At 45.7% G+C, this 21,430-nt stretch overlaps 1 protein-coding gene across 4 annotated transcripts in view; it reads right to left on the reverse strand.

The window, feature by feature from the left end:
- The window catches only part of PUS7 (pseudouridine synthase 7), a 285,701-nt gene that overhangs the window by 76,389 nt on the left and 187,882 nt on the right, over positions 1 to 21,430 (reverse strand). For all 4 annotated transcript variants that reach the window (XM_078680365.1, XM_078680374.1, XM_078680391.1 and 1 more), the window contains 2 exons: positions 12,026 to 12,087; positions 10,514 to 10,674 (listed from right to left, as the gene is read on the reverse strand). In XM_078680365.1, coding sequence (XP_078536491.1) covers positions 10,514 to 10,674; positions 12,026 to 12,087 — 223 coding nt within the window. The remainder of the gene's footprint in view (positions 1 to 10,513; positions 10,675 to 12,025; positions 12,088 to 21,430) is intronic.

The following is a 21,430-nucleotide window of genomic DNA, read 5'->3' on the forward strand; positions in this document are numbered from 1 at the left end:
TTTTTTCTCTTCTTTTGCATTTTTGGGGGAGACCCATGTAGTGGCTCGTGCTCCTTGTTGTATTAAGCGGGCTCGAGCAGTTACCTCTTGGAACCATCATCGGTGTAGAACTCAGTCTGTGTTTGAGTTCTGCACCGGTCGTTGGTGTTTGAACAGTTTGTCAGGGGGCTGCGCTCTTACCACTCTGCCTGATGGCCCAGCTGAAATAAACGTTTATTCCTGCAACTTATCTCCTGTCGTCAGAACACCACACAATTGTCAAACCCAAAACACACTGTGATATCCAAACATAAGGTAAATACTGGTGGCTCCTTAAAAGGAACTTTTACAACTTCCCCGGGAAAGGAAACCACTATGTGGATTTCAACGGTGCTAATCACAGCAAGGTGGCTGATGTAATGAAGAATCATAATCAGTGATCTACGAGACCTGATTATCGTTCTTTCCCAGAGCCCTGTGATCAAACCCAGGCTTGTTGTCTTCATACTGTGTTGTTTTGTAGACATCTTTCTGGCTGTGTGAATGATTGGCAAGCTATCCTAAGACTTTCCTAGATCATCATAAGTTACTACTACAGAAACCTTCCAGGCAAGGCAAGTTCACTGAAGGAAGGGGAAGTCACACTCTCTATTACCCCCTCAATTAGAACAAACTCCCTCCATCTGAAAGGATGTCAGAAAGCTTCCACTTTTACTTTAATCAAGCCCAGAGCCAAAATGTTTTGGGCAGGGGGGAGGAGCTATGCTACGAATCAAGATGGCCGCATAAGCTCCCGGCTCCGTCGACCTTAGCCAACAGCTCGATTATCCTGTCTTTCATCCTGTCTGCACATCTGATTTTCTTGTCTATGAAGGTCTACTGCTTCCAGAGGTGCAATCCCGAGATTTCTACCTTATCGGCTGACGAAGATACGCCGTGTTTCTATTCTCGGCCTAACATCGTGTTGAAGCCGGGGCCTCGATTTCTAGACTACCCGAGTCGGAGTTGAACAACATCGGCCGTGAGACCCGGACTGAGCCCGGTCTCCCGAAGAGTGCCTGAATTGTTGATTTTTCTGACGATCCTTTGAACGATCCGCACCCGGGACACGCCAGCGTGCCACGCCGGCTGCTGTGGTGGAGGCCCGGAGCCCTTTCTGCCCCGTGGGGGTCGACGGGCTGAGTCCTCCCTGACGGCGAAGGTGTGTTCTATAAGACGAGGAGCGCCCATTATTTGTGATCAGATTTACGTGGCCTGTGACTCCGGAGCAGCCGGCCTCCGGGGTCCGAACCCGGCTCTGTCACCTACCGAGAGGAGATGGAGCGGACGGAGGGCACGCCATCACTACGGGCCGTTGTGGCCGCCATTGGGGCGCTCCATTCGCACACAGTCGCTGTGTTCCGGACACTGATGGTGAAAGTGGACGGTATCCTGGCACCTGAGGACGACACCTCGTTTGGTCTCCAGCTGGAGATGGTACCAGCGATGCATGGCATCTCAGAGGTCGGGGTCCCTGTGCATCGCCCGGACTTTATGATTCTCGACGGTCCCCTATTGCCGGCTAGCCAGCCCGTGCTTCTCACTAGTGTCTTTTGCCTGACCCTGCTGCCACCCATCACTTCTATGGACAAACTTCCATGTGTCCACGAGTTACTTGCTGATGGTTTCGGATGCTCGCTGTTCTTGGACATCTTTCCTAGTTCGAGCCATGTACTTTTATCCTGTTTTCGATCCTCTTATGCTGCAAAGAACTTTTATGGACGCTCTGCCTTTTCCATCAAAATGGCGGCTTGAGTGGCAAGGACTCTTGGGACGGACCGTACTGGCCAGGGCTGAACTTTATCGCTGGGTTCCGATATAATAGCTTTTCTTAATGCCGGGGTTGTGCCTATATTGTGATGGGAATTGGGTGGCTGTTATTTATCCTACTGTGACTGGTTTGTATAATTGCTGAATATTGGTTTTATTGTGTCTCCGGGTGGTTGCTGTTGGCGGTGGGCATGGGAGTCCGGGAGTGTGTCTGCTTTCTCCTCCTCCGCTTTCTCTTTTCTTTCCCTCTCCTTTGGGGCAGTTCCTGGGCGACAGGCACGCTGTTAGTGGGGTAGGCCGTAGCCATTAAAGTGGTGTAGGGTGGCGGGTGTGGGGGGGGTTTGTTATTTTAGTTTGTTTTGTTCTATGGTCCCTTTCTTCTTTTTCCGTCTGTCTCTGGGAGGGTTCTTTACCTCTTTAGTAGGGTTGGCTGTCTTTCTTTCCCTTTTTCCTTTCTTATAAGGCTTCTACACTCAACTATGCCTTTAGGTTACTGGGGGGCGAGTTTTCAGAATGGTGCTCTGCTTTATTGTTTGCTGTCGTATTGTTTTTGCTCTAGGTCCGCCTCGGCGACTGTATTGTTTTGACAACTGTGTGGTTCATCAACTGATTCTGTTTTCTCTGCGGGGTACGTCCCCCCCTTACCTCTTCTTATTTTATTATGTGGTGTGACGCCATTGCTCCTGCAGCCGTTCCTACTCTACATAACTTTAAAAAAAACGAAAACCTCATATATCCTTATGCTTTGCAGTGCGCACTCACACATGACGTATCTATGATATTGCTTTTTTCGGTCGTGTTCTTGTTTCTACATCCTGTATCATTTGATACGCTTGCGGCCGGCCCCTGTGGTTGTGGGCCTGCGCATGTAATACTTTGCAAGTTTCAATAAAGGTTTTTAAAAAACAAAAAAAAAAAATAATGTTTTGGGCAGACTTCTGCAGCACATTGGAGTTCTTTTAAACTTGCCAACCATTTTGGGAACAAGAGGCATCAGAAAAAAGGCAAAAGACAACAATGATCAACTCAACTGGAATGCATCTCCAAAGAGGAAAGGATATCCACCCTTCAGAGAAGTGATGTTTGCAAGAATAATAGTGTCTAAACAAATCCCCTGATGTGTACAGAGGGCAACAACCCATTGCGCAACATTAATTCATCACAGTCTGCTGAGTCAGTCCCAATGACTACCAGCGAAATGTTTGACCCTATGAACAGTAAGGCCGGGCCTAATACATAAAAATACCAAAAAGATGCCAATACTGTTAGTGCTTTAATCCATTCTTTGCAGAAAGGACACATTAATCAATTCAATGTGACTCTAAACAATCACTTCTTTTTTTATTTAATTATTTAGGATTGAATATTTTTTCTTTTATCAAAACAATTTTCAATACTTTCTACAATACTCACAACCCACACCCACATTTGTTACAATTAAAAACAAAAGAAAAATCACAGAATGAACTAAACACCTTATGTAACAAAGAAACAAACAAAATGGATTTATATACACAAAAAACAATATTGACACGTCTTCAATACACTTAACACATAGAACATTTAGACCGAACAGTACATTGTTCTTAATAACCCCACTTTGCGTCAAGCATCACAATTAATTCTTTTTAGGTAAGATTAAACCAAATCTAATTGTAGCTGGAGCGTCCCTGGGGGCAATTTTCTTTTTCCTGTACTTGTTATTTTATGTTATGTTAATAACCACTTATAGAGCGCACGTACACCCGTAGGTTTCATAGCGCTGAGACAGAAAGAAGTAACCCAAAATCCCTGGGCATAAGCTTGCTCGAACAGCCACGTCTTCAGGGACTTCTTGAAGACCAAGAGATTGTCACAGCTCCTAAGTAACAGGGGAAGGGAGTTCCAGAAAGTGGAGGCCAAATAGGAGAAGCAGCTGCCCCCTTGCCGTTTCCGTTTAAACGATGGAATTGTTACCAGGTGGAGATGGGCAGAGCGTAAGTTACGCTGGGGTTCGTAGTTAATGATCATTTTTTTGACAAATCTGGGACCGTTACCATGCAGCGCCTTAAAAGCTAGGCATCCCGTCTTAAAGGCAACCCTTTGGGCCATTGGTAACCAGTGCAGTTTTGACAGTCCCGGTCTAGCTGACTGCCCTTTGGGTTGTTTCCAGATAAGTCTTGCCACCTGATTTTGAACTATCTGGAGTCGTTTTAGCAAAGATTCAACAACTTGAGAGAGAGGGAAGAGACAGGACACTCTCAGTCCCCCAGTTTAATGTAGGTCAAACAACAAAAGAGTGTCGTAAGAGAAAAAGGTTATTAAGCACAGTGCTAGATAATGACGAAATCGACCTATTAGTTCGCATTAGGCGTCATTTTAGGGATTTCTTTTTGAAGCCCTCACTCACCACCCTGGGTGGTGACATGCTTCATCATCGGGCCCACCAGAAGAAGCCGAATGCCTCTCTGGTGTGCTGCAACGCCAGAAGACTGCGGAGCGGGGTTTTTTGTGACAATTGTGTGAAAAAGTAGTGTGGATTAAAAAATGTCAACAAGCTGTACCAATCAAAAAAACGTTATTCTGTGGTCAGCCAGACATCAATTAAAATATATGTGTCGGGAAACTTACCAACTAATGTGTTGGGTATTTCCACTTAGAGTGGGGTCGACATGTTTCTGCCCATCTATGTGTAAATTTTACTGGGCTTCATCAGGACCGTTTGTTAATGTACCTCGGTGGTATGGGCGCGCTAAGGCCCACCCTTGCCAGAGGACGTGAAAGTTAAAATCAGGTGTAATAAAGGTGCAAAAAAGAACAAACCAAAAAAGTGAAAGTTGCCTCGAAATTGGGGAACCTGTGGTCTGAAAGGGAAATGACAAACACACAGAGAAAACAACAACATAAAATTAATAAGGTCAGTTCGAGATGTTTTGTTTGCACAATTTGTGTCTCAACACTGTGCTTTGGCTAGTCAATATGCGTGCCCGTGGTGCCATCAACTGCTAACTTAGTGCCTGGAGCGCTGTCCTGGGATGCAGGCAGTTATGAGGCATGCACTATGGCATCGAGAAATCGCCGTTTGACAACATGGTTAATTAAACATCACTCGTGGTTCAGCGATCAATGTGCCCAAATGCGGGGCTCGTGGTCATGTAATAATGACTTAGCTGTAATCAAAAGACTGTACGAATTAAAATAAGGAGGAGGGTTCTCACTTGTTGCTTAAAAGATCCACACCTCATGGGTCTCGGGAGGGGGGTGGTGGCGACAATGGCACACCATGTGAAGGGACATGGAGGTTAGATGCACAAAGAGGAAAAACAAACACAGGTTATTGGTTACTTAGCTGAATGATGGTCTTACGCCCACAACGCCAAACACCCGCTCGGCACCTAGCGACTCCTGCTACCGGACCCCGTGGATAAGGTCCCGGAAGTGGAGTAGCGGTAATGAGGGGTGTCGGCGAGGTTGTGGGCGTGGCTGGGCAGTGGGTGCGGCTAATCGGTGGAGACGAGGTAGCGCAAGCGTGAGATGACGCTTGCGTGTTAGACTCCAATCACATGCTGAGTTGAAAGCGAGGCTTGGAACACAAGCCCTCGCTTGGTAGCCAAGGAAACCGCGGTGCTCTAGCGCGGATGGGGCATGAACAGAGGCTGTACTGTGGAATAAACACAGCGAGGGCCCGGCTGAATCGTGAGCCTTTGGACTATCATCGATTGCGCCGACAAAAAGGGAGGGCTAGCACGGATAGGGCATGAACAGAGGTTGTCTTGTGAAATAAACACAGCGAGGGCCAGACTGAACTGTGAGCCCTTGTTCTGTCATTGATTGTGCAGAAAAACGGGGTGGACTATTAATGGGTTTGGCAAAGGAAAAGGAAAAAATCTATATATTATTTAGGAAAGGATAGATAAACCATATATATATATATATATATATATATATATATATATATATATATTGAGTACTGATGTGATTAAGATAAGCACATCTAGGCCAAAGCAATGGGAGTAGGAATTGGGAGTTACAGTTAGTGAGACGGGAAATACTGGGCAGAGCTCTATTACAGGGTCATTATCATTTGAGCACTGAAGACCAAGGTATTTGGTCATTCAACCCGTTGTTATTAGTTCCCAATCTGTATACCCAGCGTTGTTCTTTCTCAAAAAGAATACTGGCAGTGTTTCTTTCCGTGGCGATTTGTTCGATGATTGTCCAGCGAAGGTCATTGGGCGTATGATTCTGTTGGAGGAAATGTTCGCTCATCTTGGTGGTTGACTTCCGACATCTAATATTGCTGCGATGTTCGCAGATACGTTGTTTTACCTTACGGGTTGTCATTCCTACATATTTCTTCTGACAAGGACATGTTATAAGGTAGACTACGTTCGTCAAGTTGCAGTTGGTGTGTGTCCTCTGTATCCATGTTTTCCCTGGTTCCAGTGAAAGTTGTTTTGTATGCGTAGTGAGATGGCAAACACTGCAATTGGAGCAGGGATAGTGTCCGGTCACTGGGGGAAGGCCCGAAGCATTCGTAACAGACCTTTCGTTTGAGGTGTTGGACATTTCTGATTTAGGGCGTGTGTGCACCAGAGCGTCTTTCAGGCTAATACCTTTTTTAAAAGAGAAGAGTGGTTTCTCCCAGGTCAGTTTGTTACTCGTTATAATCTTCCAGTTTTTATTGACAGATTTTTTTTCATGACATCTGAAATGGAACTATACGTGGTCACATATGTTAGTGGTATATTAGAGGATTCCTTTATAGTGTCCTCAAGGAGTGCCTCACGGGGTTGATTTCTGGCGCGTTTGTTTCCTTTGTCCAGGATCTTTGCAGGATAACCTCTTGATTTTTGTCTTTCTGTGAGGTCTGCTGCTTGGGTTTTGTAGTCCTTGATGTCACTGCAATTCCTACGTATCCTAAAGTATTGGCCGTAGGGTATGTTCTCCCTCAAAGGCCTAGGATGAAAGCTGGAGAATTCTAGCAGGTTGTTTTTGGCTGTAGGTTTATAGTGTGTTTTAGTTGTTAAGACAGTACTGCTTACTGTAATGATTACGTCTAGGAATACCACTGTCTCCTTACTGGAGCAGTTAGTGAATTTCAAGTAAGGGTCTAGAGTGTTTATCCAGCTTAGGAACTGTTCGAGATTGGTCTCGTCGTCCTTCCAGATCAGGAGGAGGTCATCAATATACCTCTTCCATAATTCTATGGCGGAATGGTAAGGGTTACTGGTGGTCAGAATGTGCTTAGTCTCGAAATCATGGACATAAAGTCCGGCAATACTAGGAGCAAAAGTACTGCCAATCGACGTGCCTGTACTTTGAAGGTAGAGCTCACCTTGATATTCAAAATAATTCTCTTTTAAAGCCATGGTCGCACATTGTACTATGAATTCCTTCGGTGTTCTATAGTTCCACTCAGTTGAGTCTAGAGCTCTTTCCATGACTCTGAGGGTGTCGTCCTGGGGAATACTAGTGTAAAGACTTTCAATGTCAAGTGTGACTAGGATGATAGAGTCTTCTGCAAAGGTGACTTGTCCGAGCAATTGTAGCAGATTTTTTGTATCCTTGAGATACGTAGAGGTGTTCTGTACCAGAGGTTTTAGGTAGTGATCACAGAAAGTTGAAAGAGGTTCCAGGACGGAGCCGATGCCTGACACTATAGGTCGTCCAGGAGGTGGGTTGACATTTTTATGTGTCTTGGGCAGAGTATAGAAGTACGAAATGGTGGTACCACCTGCCATGAGGAATGCTGCCTCATGTTTAGAAATTTGGTCGCTTTCTTCGGCTTCCTTCACTAGGCCGTGGATGCGTGCCTTCAGTTCCAGTGTGGGGTAAATTGTGAGGGGGGTGTAGTTGATCCTAATTTTCAGTAAATTGCAACAAGTGTTGTCATAATCCTGAGCATTTTGGATCACTATGCCACCTCCCTTATCCGCTGGCTTGATGGTTATTTCTTTGTCCTTTTTCAATTTTTCTAATGCTTGGAATTCTAGAGCGGAAAAGTTTTTAAAGGGGGTTGTTATAGGCAGGGATTCCATATCATTGAAAACCCAGTGGCAGTCCGAGGTATAGAGCGTTCGAAAAATCAAGACGAGAGAGTACCAGGGCTATCACCACCTGTATGAGTGCTGAGTGTGTCAGCAAGTGGGCAACTTTCTTACTTTTCCAAAGTTGGAAAAAACTAGAGGAGACAACAGCTCCCACCTGTCCTTTAAGTGATAGGTCAGCATTGAGGATGACCCCTAGGCTTTTAACCGAGGGGGAAGCAGTAGGGGGAGGACCCAAATCAGAGTATGTGTCAATATTGTTTTGTTAATTGGTGTTAATTGTAAAAAATGTGGGTGTGGGTTGTGAGTATTGTAGAGGCTATTGAAAATTGTTTTGATAAAAGAAAAAATATTCAATCCTAAATAATTAAATATAAAAAGAAGTGATTGTTTAGAGTCACATTGAATTGATTAATGTGTCCTTTCCGCAAATAATGGAGTCTGTCCTAATGAGCAGCCTGAACCACCAACAAATCTGTGGCAGAGAGGAAGGTTTCCTTTTACTAAGTCCATAGCCACATCTCCATGACTAGTGTTCATAGGGGAGTGGAATGACCTCCATCACACTTTCACACAGAACATAACCATAGTGCAGCCTTTGACACAAGAGTTAATTAAGGAAGTAAAGCATAACAGGGCTAGGCAGTTTGCTTCACAGCTGTAAGATCTTCAAATGCAGCGATAGATCACCCATAAACCATATGTTGATGAGCTTATAAGAGGTCTCCTTGGCTACATAGCCATACAAAGAATTATTCCAGGTGACAGAAGCTACAAGGAAAGGAAGGAAATGTTCGCCAAAAGATGTTCTTCAGACCACCACCAGTCCAGGTCCTGAAAGATTTTTGGGGAGTTGAGAACCCAATGGAATTCAGGATGAATTTCACTGCAGTCAAGTCGTAGAGAACGCTATCCACCTAATATATGGATTCAGATTTGAAGGATCCCTAAAGACAATAGGGGAAATACCAAAGGCTTCTAAAACTTTTAAACTGTTCTTGGGTTCTGTGCACAGAGACAACGGCCAGCTTAACTACCATCCTAGTGAAGAAAAAACCTTTCTTACTAGTGTTGTGCCCAAAGATGCTATTAAAAACATATACTCTCTGTGCATGCTTTTGGAATTATTTCACATTTTCTTAACAGTACCTAAACTGGAAAAAAATGTTGGCACTTCACTGAACTATAGCATTGGCTCAAGACAATTCTAATTAAGCAGCCATTTGAAGAAGGGTAGAGGCATATTCCCATGCAGGTCAAATGAACCATCAGGTAGAGGCAGAGCACAGTCTACTGATAACGCAATGTCTAGGGCCAAAACATGGCTATCTGAGATGGGGTTTTCAAACACAGATGTGATGAATAAGTTACTTACCATTGATAATGAGCTTTCTGGCGGATGCAGTGCTGCCGGGCAAAGGAAAGCGCAAAGCGAACACATAAGATAAGCAAATCTTGAGGAGGGTCAACATCCACCTCAGAGCTCCAAGCCACGAAACAGGACCAATCGCTAGAATAAACAGATTTAGTGGAGGGGTGATAAAATCATGTCTATCAACTCAGCAGGAAGATTATTGCCCCGCTCAATCTCTGGGAATGAAGGAGCAGGCCCTGAATGTTGGGATGGAGAACATACCCCTCTTCATGCAAGAGGTGGTCTGCCCTGAGTGAAAGGGGAGGGCACCGTGACAGGCAGAATAGATCAGAGTACCACACCTTCCGAAGAGTAATTCACAAGCCCTGGGTATCTCTAGCATCGCTAACAGATGGGTAGGAAATAGAGTGCAACTTTGGTCTCAACAAGTACAAGTTATTAACCCCTTTAGTGCTGCCAACGGTCGTCGCGAGCACTACCTTGCCAGTGCTGCGCACGCCCGTTGGCCGATGCGGCCGCACCCGTTTCTTCGAACGTTAAGCACTGGCGCAGAACGTTCGAAGCACCAAACGGGTTAAGGTCAGGTGTGAACTGTCCCAAATAGTTAATATAACAGTCTTAACATTAGTTTTCAATCTATAACACTATCATTTAATCTGCATTATTTTGGGCTATGTTTATATATTTCTCTTATGGCAGTATGACGAGTTGCAACCTGGTCTTCATGAAACACTTTCTGAAAAGCAATTCAGTCAATGTTATGTTGATAAACATATTTGCGGAATATTTTCGCCCATACTTGCCCTTTCTGCGTAGCTACTGTTTGGTATTCCATTTAGAGAGTTGGTAATCCACAAAGAGTGCTTCACCAGTGAAAAATTGTTCTTTAGCATGCAACAGTTTTTGTTAGTAGCATTCGCTATCGACTCCCAGAACCCACTTTAACCCCTAATATTATTACTGCTTGAATGGACCTGTTCAAAATGAAAACACCTTAAACAGAGATTTGACACTGCCACCATCATGGTCAAGGCGCATCTACAAGTAAAGGCTCACGCTAGCAGAGTAGCACTAGGATGATTTCTAAATGTTCAGAAAGTGAATCTAGAGAAAGTAGGTCAGCCATATTTACAAAAACATTTAGTTTAAGCAAGTCTTCTGACAGACAAGAATAGGAGAAGCACATACACCATTACAAAAGCTACAAGAACAAGGATTACTAAAACACTATGAGAAACCCATTCCCTTTAGAGAGGAGTTAAAAAGAACATATTTAGCTTAGAGTCCATGGAGAACTGTTCATTACAATGGGTATACTCACGATGCCAAATGCAGCGATAATATTCTTCAAGCCGTACATTGAAAGTCCTCGTAGTAGCTGTCCTTCCACACATCTTTTCACAGTAAGCTTCTGGAGAGCTGCCTCGGGATCTTTCGTCTTGTCCCACTCTTCTCTACATTTAACTAAATAGTCTCTTTCAGCTGCAGCCAAATTCGAAAAATACACATATAATCTGTCAAAGTCCACAAATAGCACAGTACAACATTCCCTTCAGTCTATTTGTTATTAATTAAAGGAAACCTGCCTCAACAAGAAACACTCTTGAAGCAGGTCATGGTAGCACGTTGGAGGTAAATGTTTAAAAAACACTATTCTCTTAGTCACTTTATAATAAAAATGCATTTCAAGCTGCAGACATGCAGGGAGGTTCACTGTGATATTTGCCTTGAATTTTCCCCTCATATGCTAAGCATGGCTTTTGTCTCACAGAAGGCTTTCCAATGGAGCAAGACCCACACACATCTGGCATCAGAAGCTGGATAAAAAAGGGTAAATTACGAACAGTCGTCTCTAGATGTGAGGGAAGTAACAGTGATGGGGGGAAGGGTGATTCTTATAACCTGCATTCAGACATAATAAATGATGAAGAGGAGAAGAAAAAACTATTGATGGACTGGTAGTAAATACAGTGGCAGACGCTAATTAAAGCACTCCATCCATTACTTATTTTGCTTTTGTTTTTCAAAGGGGCTGGTGAGACATTGGCATTGAATATTTGGTGTATTGCTTCCTAAAAGTCACTCAAAAGCTGTAGCATTGGTTCATACGGAAAGGATGTTAATGTCAGCAGGGCCAAGCAGACCATGGCAGCTATTGCTCAACAACATTTGTGGTTGTGGTAGAGGTATGTCTGGAGCAAGCACTTTAGGGCTGGCATACCCTATTCAACTTGTGGAATGCTACATCTTCAGGAGGAACACGACTGCTATCGTTTTTTGCTTCTCAGCCACTGGATAAATACTCTGACCCAATATCTCAGTTCAAGGCCAGATAATACTTTCGCCTCATGCTCGCTAATCGTTTTAGAGTGCATCTCCCTAAAAGACATGCAGGCCTCCATGTTGTGAGTGGCACAAAAGTACCAAACGTAGCAATTACGGAGATAACAGACTGTCTTGTTGTACTTGCACTTGGTGGAGGACTGGGACGGAACAAGAGGTGCTAATGAGATAAGGGGCAATTACAGGATTGTTACAAGGGAGCATTAACATTTGGTAAACTGTATTGTTCACAGAATACTCCCTTGTCTATTTAAACCAGATTTAATAATATGAATGGAAAGCATGAAATGCAAATATGTTGCATACCAAAACGCATTTTTATCAATAGAATGCATGATATTGAGGGCCTATGCAGATTACTGGGTACATGATCATCATCTAGTATGCATTATTTTCTCATCTCTTTGAGCCACTGTGTTTCAGTCCAATCAACATGTCCATATAGTGCCTTGTTAAACGAAATTATTAATGGGAACTGTATCTCACTTACCTCCAGGTCTAGGTTTTAAGATTAAATCCATTACTTCATTCCAGTTGTTTTGCAAAATAGCTCTGAAACCAGAAGGCAAGCAATTTAGTATACATCTTTTGCTTGTGTTTTCAGCCATGTTACAAAACAAAGCAATATATACATTTGTGTCTTCAGAAACAAAACTTGTTTCAATCCTAGCATTCCAGAAATCTACAACAGTGGAATTTTGCAACTGTTGTGTTATAAATACAACAAAATGTGTTACTGTTCTATTTGTTGGGATAAAAGTCCTCTGCATAAAGTGGAAGGAAGTGCTACCCTGCCATGTGGGTGTTTCTCTGATATCCCCTATGTTTTTCCTGAGTGAGCTCAACAATCTCTGAAAAGTTTTTTTTGTGCTGTTTGTAGGCAGAGACAGGTAGTGGGGGTCACCTAAAGTAAAACCCATCAGATTGAAGTTGGCTTCTGCCCCCTCATTCCAGGCTAAGAGATGGTGGTAGCATTATTAAAGTTAAGAGGCACACGCCTCTTACCTGTGGGGGATGTAGGAGTAAAAAGAGAGTGAGTAATATACAGTGTTTGTGTTTTCATTGTAATAGAGTGAATGCAAGAGTCGATTTTGACACCATATGCAAGGGTGCTTTTTAAAAAGCTTTTATTATGTTCCATTACACAAATTACATACAGTACATGTGGAGACTTCCATGCAACATTTTAATACACATTGTGTCGGTCGTCCTGTACCACATTCCCAAGATCAAAACATAAACATGACACATACATTGTAAAATTGACAACAGTACACAACCTAACAAAATACCCCTGTCTCATCGAAATCCTCCTGTCACTACTCCTAGTGGTACTCGTATATCCATAGCCTACCATACTGCACCTTATAAACAAATACAGCAAAGTCAAAGTGTCCCTGCTGATCACAATAAAGAAACTCCAGGGTGTAGATAAACATTTGCCAGCGCTCTCATCCGCAATGCATGAAGAACATAATGCCATCATCCACATTTCGGTGGGGGCGTGGGAGGGGTTGCATGCTGGTCACAATATGGTCTGGACCATCTGTCAATAAGGGAAAGCTAATTTTGTTAAGTTGCTACACACCAGTGCCTCTGGTAGACGGTACTGCCCGTCACTGCTGGGGGGCCTTGGCCGTATTCCCGGACCAGTATGCAGTGACTCAGTGAGATGTAGGAATGGGTTCCAGATATCCTCAGAGTGATGCAATCTTGTAATTTGTAAATACAACTCTCATATGTGGCGAACCTGAAAAGTTTGGTAATTCGCTCATTGTATTTGGGTGTAACAGGTGGTCGATATGCTCAAGGATACAAATTTTCATCACTAGAACAGCTGTCACCATCTATCTGCTCCAAAGCATGATTGTGCCGTCTGTGTCAGATATATGATACAAAAGAGCCAATTTAGCCGACTCCACCAAATGACAGTGGCTAGTATCATGTAATGAGCATCAAAAGTCCTTCCAGTGTGTGAACAATTGAGAACTGGATTAGAGAATGTGTATGATGTCACACTCCTGATTTGTACATCACCAGCAAAGATTATCTGGTGCCAACCGGGCCTTTTTTAAACTTTTACGGAGCCCAATTATGTAGTATTTTGAAATGCATACATTTTAATCTGGCTTCTATCAGAATGCAATTGTGATATTCCAGAACTTTAGCCCAGTCGTCATCCATGTATTGCAGAGCTACCGTCGTCTGCCAATATATCTTTGTCTTGAAACATGTGGCGGATGAGTAATGTGTGTCAATGAAAGTCTGAAACAGGTTAGTTATCATATTTAGTGATTTCCCCCACACATGCAATTACTTCTGGTCAGCAAGCTCGGGGTGGCGCAGAGCTTGACACTAGAGAGCTGGTCAGGCAGTGGCATAATTTAAAAAAAAATTTTTTTTTAAACCTTTATTAAGTCAAACAGAGCAATACAGGCGCAGGCCTACAACCACAGGGGCCGGCCGCAAAATCAGGAGATAAGGACAGGGCATTGTAAATGTGTACGATAAAAGGAGGAATCACGTTATAGTCGTAGTACGTGGTCGTAGCACAGCGAAGCACAAGGATAGGAGAGGTTTCATTTTTATAATATTGAGAAGGAGGCAGCGGCTTTATCAACAGAGGCATCACACTACACAATAAACAAGAAGAGACGGGAGGGGTGTACCCCTCCATGCAATCAGAAATCGATGATAAGCAATAAGGCCGAAAACACCCTATGCCCGCCGAAGGCAGGCCAGGAGTAAAGGTCAAACAATGGCTAGCAAGTTAGCAAGAACATCGTGTGGAAAACCCACCCGTACAAGACAGAAAGAAGAGACAAGTGCAGATGCCTTAACAGGAAAAGGATGTAAGAAGAAGATATAGCCAACCCCCTTGGGAAGAAAGAGAGAAAAGGACCATAGAACAAAACAAACTAAAATAACAAAACCCCTCCAACACCCGCCACCCTACATCACCGTAATGGCTATGGCCTACCCCACTAACAGCGTGCCTGTCGCCCCAGAGTCACCCTAAAGAAAGGAAATAAAGAGAGAAAGAAGAAGACAATAAAGAAAAAGAATGAGGAGAGGAGCCGGCGATTCAGATACCCGGTCCCCCCCACCCCCGCAACTAAAATCGTAGAGACAGAGGCCATAGAAAGTACAAAGATCAGCGAGCGCACAAAACACAATCAGTAACAGCCCCACAAGACGTGTCCTTGAATCACCATTAACCAGCAAGAAGTCCCTCCAAGACCCAAGCGAGGTCACCCCTGGCCACTTCTGTGAATAGTAGAACTGCTAAACAGCCTTGCAGTCAGGAGACAGGTCGATACAAAAAGTTCAATCCTTCCAGGCGGAGTAGGCAGCGCCATCGCACAACATCGTCCCAGCCACCAAGAAACAACCGACGATGCACGGCGGTGGCCAGAATGCAACAATACTCCGACCACCAACAAGTCCAAGTCCAAAAACAGGTCTGCCAAGCACGGAAAGGAAAGCACAGGATGCGGGAAGCACCGCAGCACAGGAGCCAGATCCATTCGCACCCGGCAGTGCCATAATTGACTCTGTATAGGTTTCCTATTGTCTAGATCCCTGCACCATCCCATAATGGCCAGTAGATCAGCTGTCACCTAATCTGGATACTAGAATGTACTCAGAGCACGCATCTCGGTGCAACTGAACTCCTGTGCCTACTAATCTCAGCGCATCTTTCCAGATCTGCCACATCACTTTGACCATGGGCAGACATTAATGCACCAAGGTGTCTTGGCGTACAATATGCCCATGCACACGGCTTGCTACTATGGCTAATTCTATGGAGATCGAAGCAGGCTGCTCAGTATCAGCCTGTAAAAGGTGAACCGATTGCATAGGATGGTGTGCAAGAAAGTAAAAATACATGCCTGTGCGTCGCACCCCCCTCAACTCTAGTATCAGCATGCAGCCATGAGCATTTAAGACTTGGTCTTCTGACCGCCCAAAAGAATGATTTAATGCCTTTATTTAGTGCTCGAAGCATCCCTTATGACTTATGTATCCATACTAATATTATAAAGAGAGAGCCCAAACCTTTGAGGCGGGTAATCTCAGTAACCACAGCACCAATCACAATACCCAATACAGCGTTGGAAAGGGCAGTTGCAGCAGAAGGACATAGGCTATGCAGACGGCCACCATATTTATTTTTTTTGCAGAGTTTTATATAGCGCAAACTTGACCCGAACTGAATCAGGTATCAGAGCGCTTTACATAGCACCAGTTACGTTACATGAGGACACACATCCATTTTTGTTAGGCACGGGGAGATTAAGTGATTTGCCCAGAATCACAGGATGTTTGGCGTCGTTACCAAGACTCGAACCCAGATACCCAGGTCCGAGGTCGAGCGCCTTAGCCGTTAGGCCAACTCCTCTATACATTTAAAAGGTAAAATACCCGTGCCAGCAAAGTAGTCCCTTGTGGGCGTGTCTGCCTTGTGCTGTCGGCGTGGGCTGGGGGCGTGACTAACGCTGGGGTCGTGTGGTACGGCCATCACATCGTGTGCTGTGGGCATGTGCTGGGGGCGTGACAAACGCTGGGGGCGTGACAAACGCTGGGGGCGTGTGTCCGCCCTTCATGCCATGTGAGTTGTACATACAAGCGTCAATTACGTTGCTGCGCAGCATCAAGGGGCACGCTGGGGGTGTGACACGCTGGGGGCGCAAGAAACACTGGGGGCGTGTGTCCGGCCTTCATGCCATGTGAACGCAATTGCGCCGCATCAAGGGGCACGCTGGGGGCGTGTGCTACGTTCCGCCCTTCATGCCATGTGGGTCGGACATTAATCAGAAGATCGTCTGCTGTGGCCGTGTGCTAGGGACGTGACAAACACGTTCACCTGGAGGCCTAGTAAGTAACGTTACTGCAGCCTCTCCTGCGCGCTGTTACTGAACTCTCTCATTCAACGAAATTACACGCGCATGCTACCATCAACCAGGGCTCCAGCCGGGCTCAGGCGGCGGATCAGTACACTAATTACACGCGCCTGATAACATCAACCAGGGCTGCAGCTGGGCCTCAAACGGGGGAACACGCGCCTGCTAACATCAAACAGGCCTGCATCTGGGCCTCAAGTGGGGGAACACGCAAATGAGCGTGTCTACGGGGACAATTACTGCGGCCTCTCCTACTCGCTGTCACTCAACTCTCATTAAACGGATTTACCCGCGGCTGATAACTCTCTCATTCAACAACATTCACGCGCCTGCTAACATCAACCAGGGCTGTAGCCGGGCTCAGGCGGCGGATCACTACGCCAATTACACACGCCTGCTAACATCAACCAGGGCTGCAGCTGGGCCTTCTCCGTCCCTATTCTAATGAAACAAAAAAATGTGGTCTACCGCGAGATTTTAAAATAAATTGCCCTTGCCAAATACACACATTCTATTTCCTACCCAGACAACGTCGGGACGGGCTGCTAGTTTGCTATAATTGGCATTCATCCAGAAGTGTTACACAAATTTGAACTTGTGTTCAAGGAAAACTTGGGACAGCTAAGAGTATTCTAACATGTGATCAAACTCAAAGATAATGCAATCCCTGTAAAGCAAAAAGTATGCAATGTGCCAGTATCTGTGAGAGAACAGATTAAAACAATATTGGGTAAATGGTTAAAAGAAGGTATAATTGAATCAGTGGCTACTTCTTCATGGTTGTCTGGTAGCTATTGCAAAGAAGATATCTGGCGAAATCAGGTTATATATTGCCTTGAGCCAGCTCATTCGTCAAATAATTGTGGAGATACAACCCTTAACTTTTCCACACTAGACTTCACCACAGTATATCACCAGGTATTATTACAAAAGGATTATCTGGATTTCTCATCATTTAGAACACAATCGGACCTTACTGGTTAAAAACTTACGAACACACTATTTGATGGCATGAGTGGAGTAAAAGCATTTTATGATGACATTTTAATTTCCTATAAAGATGTTGAAAGTTGCCAACTGATCTTAGACCTGTCTGGCCTTGTGTGTAGCCCCTACTATTTATTATTTATTTTGTTCCCTTTTTGCCCCTCATACCCCTTGAATCTCTTTGGATCCACTAGATTTTTATGGTGTTGGCATGGGGGATAGATGTTCTTTCGCCCTTCTGATTTTTCATCTCGGGCCTAGGTGCCCTTCATGACAGGAATTCACTTAGTTCAACAAAATGGTGGCTACTAACTGCGACAACTGTCAGTACCTTAGAATGCCCCATAGGTTAACATTAGGCCTTCCAGAACCTTCCAGACCCTACTGGACCCTGAGTGTACAGGCTATATAAGGGCAGAGGTCAGGAAGCCATTTTGTGCAGTCCAGTTAAGTAGAGGAGAGAGGCAGTGGTGTGAGGAGGAGGACGCACTAGAAGGAGTTAGTTGGTCTTTGGGATAGACAACCTCTTCCAGAAGACGTTCCCCCTCTTGCCCCTGACCGAACCCTCTCAATGGTCCTTACTTCCTGAGAGGATTGGTTTGGCCGTGGCTGTGGGCCCTGAGCCCCTTTGACTCACACTTCCCCTGCGGTAGTCAAGGGAAGTCTCCTTTTCCCTCCCCTTTCTGTTCGGGGGAAATCCTCACCGGTAATCCAAAGGAGAAGGATGGAGTGAGTTTCCGCACCCTGCGCTGTTAAGTATCCCCTGAGGCAAGGGCAAGTGACGGAGAAGGTGCAGTTGGGCAGGGCGCTCAATTGAAGTTGGCGCTAAGCACCGCGCAGGCCCAGTGGTGCGGCACTTCAGGAGGGAGACGGCGTAGCGCTGAACACTGCGCAGGCCCGGAAGAAAGAAGCAGTGGCCGAGCGTGTGAGGGACGTCGTCTTGCGGAGGCTCGCAGCGGAGACACTGATCTTCCGCGCAGGTACAGTGGCAGGACCAGGAAGTAAGCAGCGAGGCTCACGGCGGAGGCTGAAACACCGGCCGCCTCAGCCCGGCTTCCTCTGTTGGCTGGCGGTTGGGTGAAGAGTCGGAAATTCGGCGAAGAGCCATCAGGAGGACGGAGAGTTAGAGCCTTGAAGCAGTGAAACCCTCAAATCAGGCTCCAAGTAAGGTGGTGCATAAAAGGGGGAAGAGTACAGAGCGTCTGGGAAGTCAGCTAAGACGCCGGGAAGGAGCTTGTCCAGGCCCCAATTGTGAGAATAACTGTTGAAACCCTCACTCATTCACCTCATCCTAGTAAAGTAACTTCATGACTAGCCTGGGTAGTGGAGAGAGTCCGTTGAAAGGCTGGTGGGGTTAAAGGCACAGAGGTTTGAGAAAAGCAAGAAATCACCTCACAGCTGAGGAAATAACCTGAGACACTGTGGGTAGCAAACTTGAAGGTGGTGTATAGTTGGAGATTTCCTTACAGGGGGGGGGAAATTGAGAAGAAGACGTAGTGACCTCATCCTGTGCCTACTTGTGAAGAGGTGATGTTAGAGCTGTTAATGTGATTATAGGTAACAACTGTAATCCTGGGTTTGTCTCCCCTATTGCGAAGGAGGTAACCTCCTTGGGTCCAAAGTTCTAGATATTCCTGAAGTGATAATCTGAATTGTGTTAAAGTGTAATAATCCTCTTGGGGAAACTGGAAACACCCTAGCCTGGGTGTTCATTCTAGTAGAAAAGGGGGGTGCTTTAGCCGTCTAAGAAGAAAGTGTCTCCCAGAGACATTCACTGTAAAAAGACTAAGCACTACTAAACCGGATTCTCCTTATGTCATTGGTTATACGTGGAAAGAACTTATAAAAATTGTATATTGTATTTAAATGCAAAGCAACTGAGAGGAGAGTGAGAAGTAAACAAAGAGTATTTTTATAAACCAGCTCTTATTTTTACACAAAGATTGGTGTAGCGTCATTTTTTAGTGGAATTGCTTGAAGTTACTGCTGGGTGGTATGCAACCTTCACACATGTGCCTCTATTAGAGATGATCTTACCCTAGGCCAGGCTACTACCCTAGGTGACCTGACAACTTTAGGTCCAACATATTGGTGTCCAGCGGTGGGATGAAAACTGTGGTTGCGACTACTCTGCAGTAACTAAGTGTAATCCACTAACCTACACCTGGAGTTTTCTCCTGGCGGACTTCCTAATTTTTACTTTTGCTTTTTCCAAATTTATTCCTGGTGGTCGTGTGGAGGTAGCTTCAGGTTGCCCTTGTAACTCTATTCTTTTTGTGTGCTTGACCTTGAATTGCCTTTAGCAAAATGGAATTTGCACTGGAAGAACTGGACACTTATTCTGTGGTCCAGCTAAAAGACTTCTGTCAACAAATGGGAGTGTTCTTTAAGTGTGGTGCCAACAAGGGGGAACTCCAGACCAGTTTGAGGGCTTGGGTGGAAGCGCGCAGAGAAGGGAAGGAGGAGGATGAGGGGACAGACCGGGACACGGTCATAGAGGTAGAGGGATTATTCCACCCTGAGGTGGGGAACCTACTCCCAGGACCAATGACCTCCTCTAGGAGGGGCAGTAGTGTCTCCAGGGGAAGCTTGACCGAAGCGGAACTCACAGACAGGAGGGAAAAGAGGCAACTGAAATGGGAGATGGCCAAGTTAGAACAGGAGAGGGAAGAGCGGAGGATGGCTCATGAATTCAAACTAAAAGAGTTAGAACTCCAGGCCCTACAACGGGGACCCTCTCCTACTCCAAATGGTGGCAGCGAAACCAGAGAACCAACCAGGGAGTCCAGACCCTACTTGCCTAAGGACATAGTTGCCAGCTATAGTCAGGGGGATGACATAGCCAAGTGGCTGGCTGCCTATGAGGTCTCCTTAAGAGCCCATGGGATCCAGGAGAAACACTGGGGGGGTGGGTTGTACAAGTACATGCCTCCTACTGGTAGGGACACCTTGTTAGCCTTAGAACCAAAGGAGCAGACCAACTACCCCACTACGAAGTTAGCGTTGATTAGAAAGTTTGGGCTAACCCCGGAAAAGTATCGTCAAAAGTTCAGGGGGAGCCACAAGTTAAGCACCCAGAACTGGGTGGATTTCCTGGATTATGCAAGGAAGGCATTGGAGGGCTGGGTACAGGGCAGTGAGGTGAAGGATTATGAGGGGTGGTATGATCTATTTTTGAAAGAGCATCTACTCGAGAAATGCTTTCCCGAGGTGCGCCAACACCTGGTGGACAGCAAGCTGACCAACCCCCGGAAGCTTGCAGAGGAGGCGGACATCTGGGTAAGTACCCGGGTGTCCTCAAAGGGGACTGGAGGGGATTCCCAAAAGGCCGGACAGGGCGCCCCCTAGAAGAAGGAGGGGGGAGATAAAAAGCGGGAGTTCTCTAAAGGTCCCCAAAACAGTTTCCAGGGAAAGGGAACAGGTTTCACCCCTAAGGCTAACCCGCCCAGAAACCCTCATCCTGGCCAAAGCCAGCAGCCAAGGGTTGTCCACTGTTTCGAATGTGGTGGTGTTGGACATTATAAGGGAGATGTCAGATGCCCAAAGAGACCACCCCCTCCCACCGGAGGAAAAGCCCCGGGAGTAGCTAGTGTAGCGCTCGGGGAGGAGTTGCCCTTAGATAAGGGGGGTGAGTGGGCGGGTGTCACCTTAGTGTCCCTGGGAGAACGGGAGATGGTTTCTAAGATCCAGGTGCCCCCAAATACTACCAAGTATGGGCAGTGGATCACCATCAATGGCCAGAGAGGGGAGGCTCTGAGAGATACAGGAGCCAGCATGACTATGGTAACAAGTCAACTGGTGTCTCCAGAGCAGGTGATTCCCAATGTACTCCACCCCGCCGCGATGGCTGACGGCAGAATGGGCCACTACTCCGTGGCCGAGGTTCCCTTTGAGTGGGAAGGGGTTGCAGGTTCACTTCGAGTAGCCATAAGCCCTGCCGTGCCAGTTGATTGTCTGCTGGGGAATGACATGGAGCACAATGCTTGGAGAAAGGTGGAATACCG

The sequence above is a fragment of the Lissotriton helveticus genome, chromosome 1_1 (genome assembly GCF_964261635.1).
Source record: "Lissotriton helveticus chromosome 1_1, aLisHel1.1, whole genome shotgun sequence".
Taxonomy (NCBI): domain Eukaryota; kingdom Metazoa; phylum Chordata; class Amphibia; order Caudata; family Salamandridae; genus Lissotriton; species Lissotriton helveticus.